Source organism: Amphiura filiformis, chromosome 12 (assembly GCF_039555335.1).
Source record: "Amphiura filiformis chromosome 12, Afil_fr2py, whole genome shotgun sequence".
Lineage (NCBI taxonomy): Eukaryota > Metazoa > Echinodermata > Ophiuroidea > Amphilepidida > Amphiuridae > Amphiura > Amphiura filiformis.
In genome coordinates, this window is record NC_092639.1 from 19,136,777 (window position 1) to 19,152,440 (window position 15,664).

The 15,664-nt window shown below is 35.1% G+C and overlaps 1 protein-coding gene across 1 annotated transcript; it reads left to right on the forward strand.

The window, feature by feature from the left end:
* Positions 1-4,669: 4,669 nt before the first annotated feature.
* Positions 4,670-13,781, forward strand: LOC140165332 (bombesin receptor subtype-3-like). Its single transcript, XM_072188665.1, has 2 exons — positions 4,670-4,822; positions 11,161-13,781. The coding sequence occupies exon 2, from the start codon at positions 11,656-11,658 to the stop codon at positions 12,790-12,792; it is 1,137 nt and encodes a 378-aa protein (XP_072044766.1). The 5' UTR covers positions 4,670-4,822; positions 11,161-11,655; the 3' UTR covers positions 12,793-13,781.
* The last annotated feature ends 1,883 nt before the right edge of the window (positions 13,782-15,664 follow it).

The window sequence follows — 15,664 nt, forward strand, 5'->3', positions numbered from 1 at the left end:
AGGTTGCCAGCGTTGGAGAGTAGCGCATATGGTGAGGGAGTTTGTTCCAAAGAAAAGGGCCTGCTACAAAGAAGGCTTTATCACCAGTTGGGGTGCGTGTATGCGGAACAATGAGACAGGGCAGAGCGTAATCCACTTCTACTGGGAATGAGTTCAGTGATGTAAGATGGAGATGTTGTTGAGTCCATGAAACATTTGTAGACAATGGTTAACAGCTTGAAATGGATGCGACTAGGTATTGGTAACCATGCAGTGGAGTTCACTGCTGGCACTATGCCATTAATTACGGTACAATACACAGTTAATCTGATTGGTTTGTGTTGAGGTAATGTGTTATTTTTAGAACTCATGTATACTGACTAATGAGTCTGATTTCCTTGTGGAGATTTAATGATCTATTTTAAGAAATAACGTAATGTGCCATATATGGGATGATTAAGTGTTGTAATATGTCATAAATAGTTAAGATTATTCTAGAATCATAAGAAATGATATATAAAGCCTGGATAGGAAATGATCTGGAGAGGCTGTATGAAGTTCTAAGAGGGAACTCTGTGAAATTTATGTTAGCCAGTATTGGTACAAAGTTGCCATAATTGAAGTCTTAATAAATACATTTCTACGTAAAACAATATAGGGTACCCTTTTGCACTCTTTTTCGTTAATTGGAGTAACTGTTGCAGAGAAATTGAACTCAATAAATAAATTACGAGCAGGGCAGCAAGGCAGGTCATTGTTAGTACTATATATTTTTTTACAATTAAATTAATAAATACATTTTTACGTAAAACAATATAGGCCCTTTTGCACTCTTTATCGTTAATTGGAATAACTCGGAGTCATGTTAAAATTATATGTTGCTGCAAAGAAATTGAAATCAATAAATAAGTAAATCACGAGCACAATCAAGTTCTCAGGGCTTGATGCTCGACAAACCTATTTTAATAGAATAACGATTGTGGCTCCTGTATAAAATTTGACCTTTGAAAGCAGTAATTGCCCAAGGTTGACAAGTGGGTACCATTATATTCCTTGTATTCCCATGGCTACATGACTATCATAATCTGAAAATAAAACATCAATTTATACTTTACTTCGATAAAGAGAAAATTATCACCTGTACGTATCGGTTAGATGCGTAAGTAGGGCCACGACATACCTTAAAGGCGAATCTGATGTATAATGGCACCCATATCGGTCCAGTATTAGCTATTAACTAAAATATTGCAGTCTTCTTCTGTAACACTTATCTTCTTTTAATACTTATACTTCTTGATCTGATTTTTTTTATCTTTGACAATAAATTGTCTAGCTAACGCCTTTATTTCATAAATTTTATATATTCTTTCTTTCTCTTTTTCTTTTCCGTTAATATAAATATTTTATCATCACTTAATCTTACATTGATCTTATAAGAAATGAGTCAAGGAAACCAATAATAGTTTTATCTTGTTTTTTATTTCAAACTAGTCATAGTTTTAGACATTTACTCCCTCCCGAGAAAAAGCCATGCACATATCAAGTCCTTTTGTGTGAAAGCTTTATTTATCTTAATAATTTAGTGCAAACACCACTTTTTTTACAAGTTAAACTCTATATAAATCAAAACAGGGTCGTTTTAACTTCAATGAAGTCTGCAAGACATTAGAGATTCGAAGCAAAGAAAATGCGTTAAGAAAACTAAAACTGTTGTGCTAAAACAACCATGTTTGTCAATTATTTCAAACAGGATAATGTAAATTCGATAATCTTCTTGATCGATATTACATATTGTAATGTCCTACGCTTGGGGGTATCAAGACAGTATCTTAATACAGTAAAATGTTTGTAAACCACTAAAAGAGACCTTCACATTCACGACGGTATTTGCGGAAAGGAAACCTAGCTCCAGGCTTGCAATTTTATTTTTCCATAACTTATCATTATTATTGGTATTATACAAATACAACATGTTTTGAGGGAAGTAGTCAAAACTACTGGTCCCTCGGTGTTGGATGATTTGACTACTTCCCGACGCGTCAAATCATCCAACCGAATGATAAGTTTTGAATACTTCCCGAAAAACATGTTGTATTGCAATACCTGAGTTATAGAAAAATAAAATTGCAAGCCTGAAGCTAGGTTTCCTTTCCGCAAATACCGTCGCGAATGTGAAGCTTTTTTCGATTTTCCGAATACCACACCAAAAATGGGAAATGTAAGAAATCGAGAGTACAGTATAGTTACGCAGTTATCGTGGTTCAACATATGATTGGTTTTCTATGCACATTTTATTTTATACGGAACAACCGTAAGGATAATTGCTTGATATAAATTGAATTAGGGAAGCCAGGCTATTAAAAATTTTGGCCCGTGGCAAAGATTATTCAAAAAGCTGGAAATCATCTATATTATTCCTTAGAGTCTGAATTTTAATACCTGCTATGTTGTCAATTCCGTTTCCATGGCAACGGTCACGCTATTTAAGGATCTTTGTTACGTTTTACCTAAAAATGGCATATTTTAACTAGTTATTTTTTGAAAACTTTTAAAATGAAGTAGAAACTTCATATTTCGTGTACAGAACACATGTCACAAGGATATTTGAAATATGTAAACAAAATCATCGCTTAATTCAATACGTTTAAATTTGGGGTAAAAATGCCATTTTAGGTGATTTTTGTTCAGCTTTGAACAAATTTTGAAAAATGACTTATGCATCATGGAAAGTATATCAGTTTACTAAGATGGATGTTTGGATCAAAATAGTAAATCACAACATTTTTTTGTGACTTGTGATTTTAACCTATGACCTCTTGGAATTAGTAGGCCTAAAATGCATGTTTTTAGTGATTTTGGTAAAAAAATGGGCCATTTTTCACCATTTTAGCAATTTCTTGCATTATAAAAGTTTGTATTTATATTATTGATATACAGGTCTTCTATAATTTTAAGCTATTAGCAGAATTCAAAGAGAAGCCAGTTTCCATGGAAACGGCCATTTACATCCATTTTTTGTGTGAATTTTACTGGGAAATTAGCTTTATTTTACAGGGGTTGTTTGCTGAAAAATAAGCAGTAATGGCCGTTGCCATGGAAACTGCAGTCTCTTTGAATTCTCTCAAAAGCCTAAAATTGAAGAAGCCTTGTTTATCAATAAAGTTAAGTGTAATTCAAACTTTTGTAATGTAAGAAATTGCTAAAATTGGTGAAAAGGGGTAAATTTTTGGCCAAAATGACTAAAATCACCAAAAACGTATATTTTAGGTTTACTTAAGCATTCCAAGAGGTCATAGGTCAAAAATCATAGGTCACAGAAAAATGTTATGATTGACTTTTTTTGATCCAAACATCTTAGTAAATCGATACACTTTCCATGATGCACAAGTTATTTTACAAAAAACAATTCCCATGTAAAAATTCTTATTTTTTTGTCAAAACTGAACAAAAATCACCCCAAAAATGGCATTTTTACCAAAATTTTACCCAAATTAAATGTATTGAATTAAGCGATCATTTTGTTCATATATTTTAAATATATATGTCAAATTGGAGCTAACAAGATTCTGCACGCGACCTTATCAATCAAATTGTCATAACAGATCAGATTTTGGTATATGACGGGTTACATGAGTGTGGACTTTCTTTATTTGAGGTGTTTACATAAATGTTCTCAAAGCAGAGCATTTGGAGCCAGAGATATTATAAATGTGTGGTAAAAGTACTACCACTGTCCGGAGGAAGATTGTAACACGCTGAGATCTGGTTTCGTAGTCAACAGTTTGGACAGGTTCCTGAACAAAACTGTTCCTGAAGAAAGAAGTGAATGGTGAAAGTTTGTCAACATCGAAAAGTTTATATGTTCAGCTCGTTGTATAGAAGAGACTTCATGGCACATAAAAAACTCTTTTTGGTTATCTAAGACCCATTCAGTTACCTAGTGCTAATTAGAGAGACTGAATCAAGTCACACATCCAATGGGAGCAAATGGGTGGCACGCGACCTGTTAATTTGGAGACTAAAATCCTGGTTCCGGCACTCGTGCCAGTCGGCGATTTTTTAGGATAAAAACACCCCTATTTTGAGAAATCTCGCGACTTCTTTGCCCAATAAACAATTAATGCCCCCTTTTTCGATAAAACGCGAACGATATTTTCTAATATATCCCTTTCCGACGGAAATGCGTAGGATACATATAATCCACGGCACCCATGGTTGCATGTTTGCGTCGATAACTTGATGTGATGTGATGTTCGCTGAACGGTATAATGAAACAGAGGGATTCGGAAATGAAGAATAATGAAAGTACACTTATATACGTAATTCGTAAATAAAGAAGACGCTTTTTCAATTTCGCGCACAAGTGGTATGCAAAATGACCCCTTTCTTTTGTGTTTCACGAATCGCGTTTCTTAATCTGAAAATACCCCATAATTTGTACCCGCGGATACACTGAGTGCCGTAACCGGGACTAAAATAGGACAGACAAACAAACAGTAACATAACTGTTGATATTACAAATGATAACAGACTCACTCACGGATAGCGTAATATAATATTATAAGATAAGCAAATATCCAGCAAACATTTACGCATGCGTGTAGGGGAGAGCTGACTACAACGCATGTGTAGATTGTATATATGAAGTGGTGAGCAAAAAACTTGAGCTTCATTCCACCGTACTCATAACGATCACAACACACATTTCTTGGAAGCCACTCGGTAACAAGCTACAATTGACCAAATCACTTGTCTGTCGGGAATGATAACTGTCTAAATGTTTTGCCCTGGTTGCATATTCTGTTTCGTGTGGAAAAACTATAATAAAATGGTAGCCGTGACGGTAAGTTTTCTCCTATATTATTTGTTTAAATGTTTTTTTTGGGTTTTTTTAACAGAAAATTTCTGCCTTTTCACATAATTGCTCTAGTTTGAAACTTAAACAACATTCTACGAAAATATACGGACATCCGTAAAAAATTGCCAGAAAATTGCTGGTTTCAGTTTTTATGGTTTTATAGAACGTTTCTTTCTTTTTTTTAACGTAATACATTTTTCTAAAAAAACAACCACGGCAAATGACTGTTAAATACAAAAAAAACCCGGGTAATTTGGTAGAAAAATGTTTGTATTCCTACAAGTTTCGATATTGACTTTAATTAAAGGCGGGAAGTCTGGATTTGCATTTGTTACCTTCTTTAGGGACCTATTACCAAACAATCTGATTCTAATATTTGAATTAAGATATAACACCGTTCTACTTCATTGCAGCAGGGTACAGTAGTTTAACTTAAGTGATATTTCACAAACATGATAAAATAGGCTTACTGTTAAACTATAGCGTTGTGCCTGTGAGCCCTGCCTTTGTTTCTGTACCAGTGAGCCTTATCTTTGTTTGTTTGTTTGTTTGTTTGTTTGTTTGTTTGTTTCTTTCTTTGTTTCTTTCTTTCTTTAATTTTTCATTCATTCTTTCTTTCTTTCTTTCTTTTTCTTTCTTTCTTTCTTTCTTTCTTTCTTTCTTTCTTTCTTTCTTTTTCTTTCTTTCTTTCTTTCTTTCTTTCTTTCTTTCTTTCTTTCTTTCTTTCTTTCTTTCTTTCTTTCTTTCTTTCTTTCTTTCTTTCTTTCTTTCTATACCATCTGGAATGCGCGGCAAAATAATGTCTGCCTCATCCATGCCTTTAATTTCCACGTTCTCAGGTTTTCAATTTTGTTCTTTTTTTTTGTTTTGATGAATTGTGTTTTAATTGTACTTGGTTTCGTGTTTCCATTCTTTGTGCTTATAATGAATTAAGAGTGATTGATATAATATACATAAAAATTACCTTAATACGATATTGGATACCTTTAACCGCTTCCACTCTTTAATTGTATGCTTTCTTATTTTGTAACAACACACATACTGTAATCAATATTCAGTGCGGTTTCTTTACTAAACAAGTTTCTTTTTGTGGGGGTGTATCGTTGAATGCTAAGTTCCCATCTGAAGGATCTGGTGTTTGTCTCATTATGTTTTATATTAGATTTTTTGCTCTGAGCATGTGAATTTTAAATATTAAAGAGTAGGGTAAAATACCCTGATTAAATGCCTTTTTATTTAAGCATTATTGGTTTCCATAATACATCAATTTATATTGCCTTTGTATCTTATTGTTTATATCAATAATTGAGGACCTGAGCGCAAGAAAACCGTAAGTCCACTTGGCCCCTCAACATGTAAACACTAAAGTTACGTATAATTTCTTTGGGTTTTATAATGTTCAATACATGTTCCAGACTGAAAACATCATGAAAGGTTGTGAAAGATGTGTTTTGGCCCCTGAACATGTATAACACATTACCAAACTATACGAAACTATACGCAACTTTAGTGTATACATGTTGAGGGGCCAAGTGGACTTACGGTCTTCTTGCGCTCAGGTCTTCAATTAGTGTTAACTAAAATGACCGATAAAACTCCTTAATATGTAGGTTTTGCCAATACTACAAACTGCAGTAAAATGATACAAATTCCAAGTTCCAAATAATTTTCAAACTATGTACGGTGACTTGAGTGTCAATAATGATAAGAAGCTTAAAAATTGCTACATTAAATGCTAGCCTTGATTAAGCATTGCACATTAGGGCTTCTAAAGAAACCTATGATCTTTGAAAAGTGACAACATAAGTTTAGTGCAACATCCTTTTATTGAAGACGAAATGTCGTTTGATGAAATTCATGGAAAAAAAAGGTTGAAACTGAAAACAATATTGTCTTTTGATGAATCATTTGAACAATTGCAGAATCCAGCAGAATGGCATTTACGAATCGTTTGTCCAATAAATTTACTAATCGCGTATCGGTCATGGTATGTGACTAGCCCATCAGATACATATAAATAATTAATTGAAGAAAATGATAGCGAGAAAGTGATTGTGCAGAATTTTTCACTATGTTCTTTACAACTTTAGAAGAAAGAAGTTTGAGTTATTCCGTTCACAAGTTACATGATTTTAAGGTTGTACTACACCCCTTGATAAATTTGACCTTGACTATTTTTGCATTTTTTCTCAAAAATAATAATAAAAAGTTGTGTATATTATAGGGGCAAGGAATCCAGTTACTACACTGGAATTTCAGTGACTCAAGACAAGCGGTACGTTATTTATGATAAGAAAAGAGGTACCGCTAGAATGTACCTCATTTCTTAACATATATAATGAGCCACTTGTCTTGAATCACTGACATTTCAGTGAAGTAACTGGATTCCTTGCCCCTATAATATACATAACCTTTGTTACCAGTTTGTACTTCTGTTATGATAAAAATGCAAAATTAGTCACAAATTTTATCAGGAGGTGTAGTACCACCTTAAATAAAGTAAGATATAGATTGAGAACACCTTTGCAATCAATATTTTGAGCAGTCAGATTATCAGATCAATAAGCTCACATTTTCCTCTTTTTATTAGTAGCACATAATTATTATTATTTATTTGAATATTTCAAATATTGCAATCATTAAAAAACATACACCGTTAGGCAAAACGATTGGAAATAAATATCTAATCTAGTCTAGAAAATGGAGTAGACAGAACGCCGTCCCCATATCCGCAAGAGTCCAAGTAACATTTAAATACAAAACATTCAATACTGTACAAGAAAATATACATTTAATAGAATACGTTTAAAAATAAAAATAAATAAAGGGAAATCGGGATTCAAAAAGTTTAAAACCAACGCATAACTTGACCTACCAGTTGTGGTCGTACTTTCAGTAAAACAAATTGTATAGGAACTCAGAATATTACACCTTTACTTATTTCTTTTTGACGTTTATGGAACTCCGTGGCATTTACGAGGCGGAGAAAGTTTGAAAATGTTTTTTCTTTTTTGTACTTTCAAGGGTGGTGAATAAGAATTTTTGGGTCCAACCTCTGAGAAAGGTGGAGAATTCCCGCTAGTGGGCGGTTTTCAAAATGGCCGCCAAAATACCATTTAATTCTAGAGACCTCTTATAGTAAACTGCTGGGATATATCGACTGAACTTTGTAATTTTGAGGATGCTGAATAATAATTTTTGGGTCGCTGGAGGGCGTCTTTTTCAAAATGGCCGCCAAAATACCATTAAATGGCACTCTTGAACCCTAGAATAGTAATCATGGTTGAATAATAACATTTGCGTCCAACCTCGGGGGCATGTGGTGAACTCTCGCTAGAGAGCGTTTTTCAAAATGGCTGCCAAAATACCATTCTAGAGTTCTTGAACAGTATACTGATGGGATATAACAACTGAATTTTGTATTTTTGAGTATGCTGAATAATATTATTTGGGTCCAACCTCGGGGACATGTGGGGAACTCACGCTAGAGGGCGTATTTTAAAGTGACCGCCAAAATACCATTTATAATGGCATTCTAGAGCTCTAGAATAGTATACTGATGGGATATATTGAGTGATCTTTGTACTTTTGATGATGCTGAATAATAATATTTAGGTCAAACCTCGAGGACATGTAGGGACCTCTCGCTAGAGGGCGTTTCTTTTCGAATTTGTTGCCAAAAACCATTAATTGACATTCTAGAGCTCCAGAATAGACTATTAATGTGATATATAGACTGAACTTTCAAGGGTACTGCATATAAGTATATTGGGGTCCAACCTCGAGGAACCGTGGGAACTCTCGCTAGAAGGCTGGTTTGAAAATGGCAGCTCAGAAACCATTAAATGTCATTATGCGATATACACCAGGCACAAAAAGAAACTCGTCAGTTATATTCATCCTTGCTGTTCTATAACTTGATAATTTTGGATTATTCTGAAATATACATTTTGTTAATTGGACTTTGCTTTCTCATTTGACACCCTGTTCGTGAAAAACGAACAAGAATTGACCAAGATATGCGCCTCCAACATTTTCAACGATTTTCAATGGGAACGCATCGTTGTATTGCATACAAGCACCACGGGCCGATCAATAAAGCAAACAGTGTAACAGGCACAATTGAATCGTTAAAATTGCAACTTTTCATTTTGGGGTTTGAGAGTTTGGAGGCGCATATCTTGATCAATTCTTGCTCAATGTTCACGAACAGGGTGTCAAATGAGAAAGAAAAGTCCAATTAACAAAATAACAAGTTATTGAACAGCAAGGATGAATATTACTGACGAGTTTCTTTTTGTGCCTGGTGTATAGTCGCGTATGGTGTCTAACCATGCAAATTTATTAACAATTCAAAACGCGTCACATTGAAATAATATAATGTGCTCTAAATGCGCTTGAAACGCAATAAAACGTGTATATATTACACGCAGAGCACGTATACACGAGGTAACGCGTACATTTTTCCCACGGCTACAGCGCTTCGGCTACGCTTCATCCATTATTTACGTTTTTACTACCCCGGACCCCGGCCCCGGACACATTATTTATAGGTTATTAAACACGTATCACTTGTTGGGAGTAAATTTGTACAAACTAATACGTGTTTTGATGTTGATGCGTCTAATGCACAAACCCCGAAGGGGGAGTCCATTAGACGCATCAACATCTCAGTACAAGAGTGAATTATTTTGTACAATTTTTCGAGCAACAAGTGATACGCATTTATTAACCTATTTCATACACGAGAAAAAAACACCGTGATTTGTTGTGTTTGTATTTTGTCCAAATTGGACTACGCCAATGTACTGCTCGCTGGATGCAATGCTGGCGACATTACATGCCTTCAACGTCTGCAAAACAAAGCTGCTCGAATAATTTTCCAACTCCCGCGTCGCCATTCAGCTTTAATCTTATTAGACACACTTCACTGGTTGCCTGTTAACAAACGCATCATTTTCAAAGTTCTCGTGTGTTTTCAAGACTGTTCACAATCTGGCTCCTGACTACCTCACAAACAGCATCACACCTACGCGACCAGAACGCGTGCGAAAAGCGGAGTGCCATTAAACACAACCAATGCACTCCGCGTACTTTTCTTACCGCTTTACTGATTGGAGTATAATGAGTATAAATGATAGGCCATTACCCTTTATGTCTTAAATGCAACTTGCTCGTAAATTCCCGTGAGATAATGTTGGTCCCAGTAAAGGGATTTTAAGAGTCTCGTCGATGAAAAGATGAATGGAGATTTAACGCTATGTTTTAGTATAACTCATCCTGGTAGTATATTTTAATAACTCATTATAAAGCTCTTACTGGTGGACTATCATTATTACAGTAATAGTATTACCTTTCCTGCATAGCGCAGATTTATAGCACGGTGGCCGAGCGGAACGGGCTACGACTCATAATCGGAAGGTTGCGGGTTCGAGCCCCGGCGACGCCATCGTGTTGTGCCCTTGAGTAAGGCACTTTATCTCGATTACTCCTCTCCACCCAGGTGTGAAATGGGGAGCTGTTATGAATACTGTCCTTTGAGCGCCGCCCAAAGGTATGAGCATGCCTTGGGCATTGTATGGCAGCTGACATATTCTAACGACGGCGGAATAAATGTAAAGCGCTTTGGTACATGTTCACATGTGAAAGGCGCTGTATAAATACTGACATTTATTTATTATTTATATCGTATCGTGAAACCGCCAGCGCTTACTGATGCTGCCATTAAACATATTCACCTGGGTTTTTATGTCATCTGAGAGGCTATCATGTGTTTAGACATATCAAGCAGTAATGAACGATTCGCCTTTTAATTGTGTTATTCTTGAACCAAACTGCAGAAATAATATTAGTTATAACTGTAAGTAAGGGTTTCTTCACATTTTGAGCTGAAATAACTAGGTAAAGTGAATTAATGTCATTGGGCATTTTGGCCGTTTCATTCTTCTATGTGATTTGAGACTGTTATGCATGTCTTAATAAGACCATATGCCTGGGTCTTGATGGAACCAGACTCAAGCAAAATGACCAAGTCAAGCTGAAAAGCTTGTATAAGCATGTTGGCCTGTATAAAGAGAAAATTGCCGAAGGTGAGATATCAGGGGATTATAAAATAATGAAATAATTACGTGATACCCTTCTTAACTTCTTTATAATACCTGATTTCGATGCGATATCGATGTTCAACGGCCGGCAAGTGGCAATTATAGTAATGGTTTATATTGTTGTTCTTGTCGTTGCCGCCTTTGGCCTGATTACATACTTACTTATCTATAATTTTATAACCCAATCTAAAAACATTTATTACGTCTTTTTATTTTCAGGACACTTAACTCCATATAGCCGACACGTCTTCAAGAAATCTTCATGTCAACAACTAATATCACGTAAACACATGCACTTACTCGTCAGTGACCTACTGGTACTTACTACACAATGTATAGTGTATATTCTATGAATAGTGCTAAGCGAACAACAACACCTACACTACACTACACGCATTATTGAATATTACTCAATGTTACTGATTGCCGAAGTTTACTAACTCATCCAACATCACTGCTCAAATTCCCGGAAAAACTTAGCAAAAGTTACCTTTGGAACAGAGTGGCCCGACAGTATTTAAACCTGCCCTCGTTTTTCGACTTTTATGCAAGATACGTTGTTCTTAATTGGTACCGAACATAAAAGAATTAAGCGGGCATTGCGTATTATCTTACTACAAAGCCTGGAAGGTTCTACGTGTTTGTTACTCGTAACATATTCAATAAGAAGTGAAAACTACATCTCAAGGTTGAAACACAAAAGTAAACAAATTAATGATGACGCACCACATTGTCACAACCACCGATGTACCGACATTCGTCACCGATAACATCAGCATCGGATCTAACCATTCTGTAGACGATGGACACTATCTCTTAGCCATTTTAATACAAAGTCTGTGTCGAGTGTCAATGGAAAGTCTCGGGCATTGCCTCGTCTTATTCATCTTCGCTAGTATCGGCATGCTGGGTAACATCGCTTTGTTTTTTGCTATTTTACTCAATAAACAACTTCTAAGTGTCCCAAATATTTTCATCGTCAACTTAACAATTGCTGATTTGGTGTTGATATGGACTACAGCGCCGTTTAACATCAGACATGAGTTAACAGCATGTTGGTTACTGGGATCTACCGCGTGTAAGATTAAGCACTATATCCCCATTGTTGCACAAGGGGCGTGTGTATTTTCGCTAGCAGCCCTTAGTCGTGAACGATACACTGCCATTGTCAGACGTCTAGAATCAAGACTTCGTAATAGCTCTCGACGAACGTTGCTGATTGTTACACTTTGTTGGGTCGCTGGATTCGTGATTGGTATACCAGTGTTACTAATTACTGATACAAACACGTTTGGTTTGTTGTGTCAGTATATGCCAATTAATGATGGGTTTACGTGGCCTAAATGTTATATAGTGTTTCTATTCCTCACACTGTACGTGTTACCATTTTTGGTTATTTCAATCAATTACGCAGAGATAGCACGCACGCTGTGTAAGAAAAGTGTAGCACAGACGGATAATAATCAGGCAGCGATGCGACAGGTGCAAGTGAGAAAGCGACTGGCGTTAATCGTAATTATTATCACGGTGTTTTTTGGCCTCTTTTGGTTTCCGTACCATGTTTACCACATGTGGTATATGTTTACCAAAAATCATGACAATATTCGAGGTAACAAACCACAAGTGAAAATCTTCAGACATTTTTACAATTATATGTCTCTTGCGAATTCATGCTTTAATCCGTGGGTAGTTTTCATGATGAGTTCCGCCCACAGAGGTCCACTGATAAGATGTTTTAGTAAACTTGTATGTACCAGCTGGAGATCAAAGAAAAGCCAACGAAAACAATCGAAAAAGGTTTCTACTACAACATCGTCTGATTATTATACAGCCCCATCATCTAAATTATAACAACTTTAAGTATCACATCATGCACTATTCCATTGGCGGAAACAGTGTTATCTTGCTTTGAGTCAAACAGGCGGGATGACGACACAGCAACCTGCATCTTGCCCTAATCTTACGTACCTCAATCTTTATCGCTGTCACGGAATAAATCTCACATTTTAGGGGCTACCGTTGTGCAAAAACTACAGGGTGAGTCAAAAATTGTAATAGAGCAAAGAATCGATATTTATGTAAGAACCAAGTTGAACTTCTCCATTATTGAAAGTGTCTATAAATGCCACACTTAAAAGTCACCTTTTGTGAAAAAATGAAGTGAATCTCAATTATCGTATAATTTTTATAAGTCCTTTTGCTGCGATACCCATTTGTCCATGAGGTAGCATGTATTTTTGAATGAGAGCACACAATGCACGATAAAGGCACCAGCTTTTAAACTGACTTTAACTTAGATAAGGTTGATTTTTGCGTTATTTTTTTTTCTGTTCAAACAAACTTTCTAACATTACTTTAAGTCCTTCATACCTCATTCGACTCCAGCTCCAGTGTTTTTAACCCCAATATGTCCAACTTAGGCGAAAATTGAATGAATATATCATTTATAGCTATTTTAAAACCTAAAAGTTTCAACTCGGTTCTTAAATGAAAATGGATTCTTTTCTCTATTGCACTTTCTTTGACTCATCCTGTATTTTATTGTGGTGAATAAACCTTGCGTTGACGAACTTAAGTATTCAGCCCGTCTGAATGCGGCTTAACCATTGACCAGATATCCTACATAAAGTCTGAACATTTATGATCGACCGTATCTTTTTCAATCGACTGCTTATTGCATATTTATAGCTTTTGATACGAATTACAATATCGTTCCTAACGTTTTTAAATACGCTTCTTTCACGAATAACATCATGTATTGTCTATTGTTTTGGTATATCCTGTGATCCTTTGCAAACTTGATGCGCACACCGTCACTGCGCACATTTGACAAGCAAAAAGGGCCCAGTAACGGTGTGCGGGTGTTTCAATCGCAAATGATTTTGTGAATTTCCGAAATTGTTCTATTAGCACGTTTATCAATAGGTGTGCAAGTATTGTGTAAGTTTCAGATGAGTTTCATAAAGCTCATTTTATTTTAAATTTGTAAATTAATTGTTAGAAAAAGAACAAGTTTTAAATATACATTTAGGATACTTTCTTGACAACATCTGCCAAGGCCTAAGGGGTTCGATGATATAATTAAATTGTGCGACTCAATGGGTATTGTCTTAATTTGCCTTGTTACCAAGGCAACGGAACATTCTACATAGGGCAAACTTTGCTTTATTTGATTTCTCATGGCAAGACAAATAATTTGAGTTGATTTTTGACAAACGTTCAAATGCCACCCCAGCAAACACAAAAACGTTTTAAAAACGTTTTAAATAAGTTATATTTTGGCTTTTGGTTTAGGTAAAAATGTTTTAATAACATTAAAATGTCGGGTTATATAAAGGTCATGAAAACGTTTTAAAACGGTTTGTATGAAAACACACTACAACAATATTTTTAAATGTTTTCAAAATGCTAATGTAAACTATTTTTGCAAACATATTTTGCCTAATATTTTATCAACACTTAAATAACACAATGTTAACATATTTGCACCCAGCAGACACAGAAATGTTCTTAAGATGTTATTTTCAAAACGTTTTAATAACATTTAAATGTCGGGTTATATAAAGGTCATGGAAACATTTTAAAAACGTTATTGCAAATATTTTGGTCAAACATTTTTCGCAAATCATTTTTTCAATCCCAAAATAACAGTCTGTTTTAGAATGTTTTGTATCAAGTTTTCAAGAATGTTTTATACCCTTTATATAACCCGACATTTAAACGTTTTCTGTAAAACATTTTGTGTTTGCTGGGCAGTAGATTATCATAAAATGTTTTTAATGTTATGAAAACGTTTTATACCCTTAATGTACCCTTAATATAACCCGACATTTAAACGTTCTCTGACAACCTTTTATAACCTTTTGCGAATTATGTCGAAAACGTTTTGTGTTTGCTGGGACCCCTGTGGGTCACAATTAGACCTGTCGTATCAATGCCACAGTATAATCGGTAACACAAACCATATTCTTAAACACTTCCGAAAGTTCCTGCAATCTTATTGGTTCTTAGCCGTGTGATATGGCACGATATAACACGGTTCAGGGCGTGCGAGTCGACGTCATACTCGTACGCGCTATTTGAACCAGTTGAGTCGCATTTACAACAACAGGACTGATCAATTCTAAGCCCTAGGTAATTCCTTTGTAAAATGTTGGATTTAATTTGATTAAAATTTGATATACTTATGATTACTATTTTGAAGTGTTTAAGAATGAGAATAAAGGTATTGTCTTGCATCTATCGTCTCATACATTACTTAAAATACCGACGTCGCCCGTGTAATATGAGACGATAGATGCAAGACAGTGCCTTAAAAATACATTAGATAACATAATACATTAACAGAGATAACAAAGTATAACACGTCGCAACATAACATAACATAACATAACATAACATAACATAACATAACATAACATAACATAACATAACATAACATAACATAACATAACATAACATAACATAACATAACATAACATAACATATTACACCATAACACACACTAACTTACCACTAACACAAGACAAGACAACATAACATTATAGCACAAAACTGTGACACCTATGGCAAGTATATTGCACAATAGAACAGAAAAAACCTGGTTTTTCAATTCGAAAAACCAGGTTTATCAATTCGATTGTCAGAGGTTTTGATAAACTTGGTTTTTCGGCTGATAAACTAGGTTTATCAAAAACTATGATAATCGAATCGATAAACTTGG

Bases quoted from the DNA above. Each gene is read 5' to 3' on its own strand.
- LOC140165332 (XM_072188665.1), top strand. From the start codon at position 11,656: ATGATGACGCACCACATTGTCACAACCACCGATGTACCGACATTCGTC.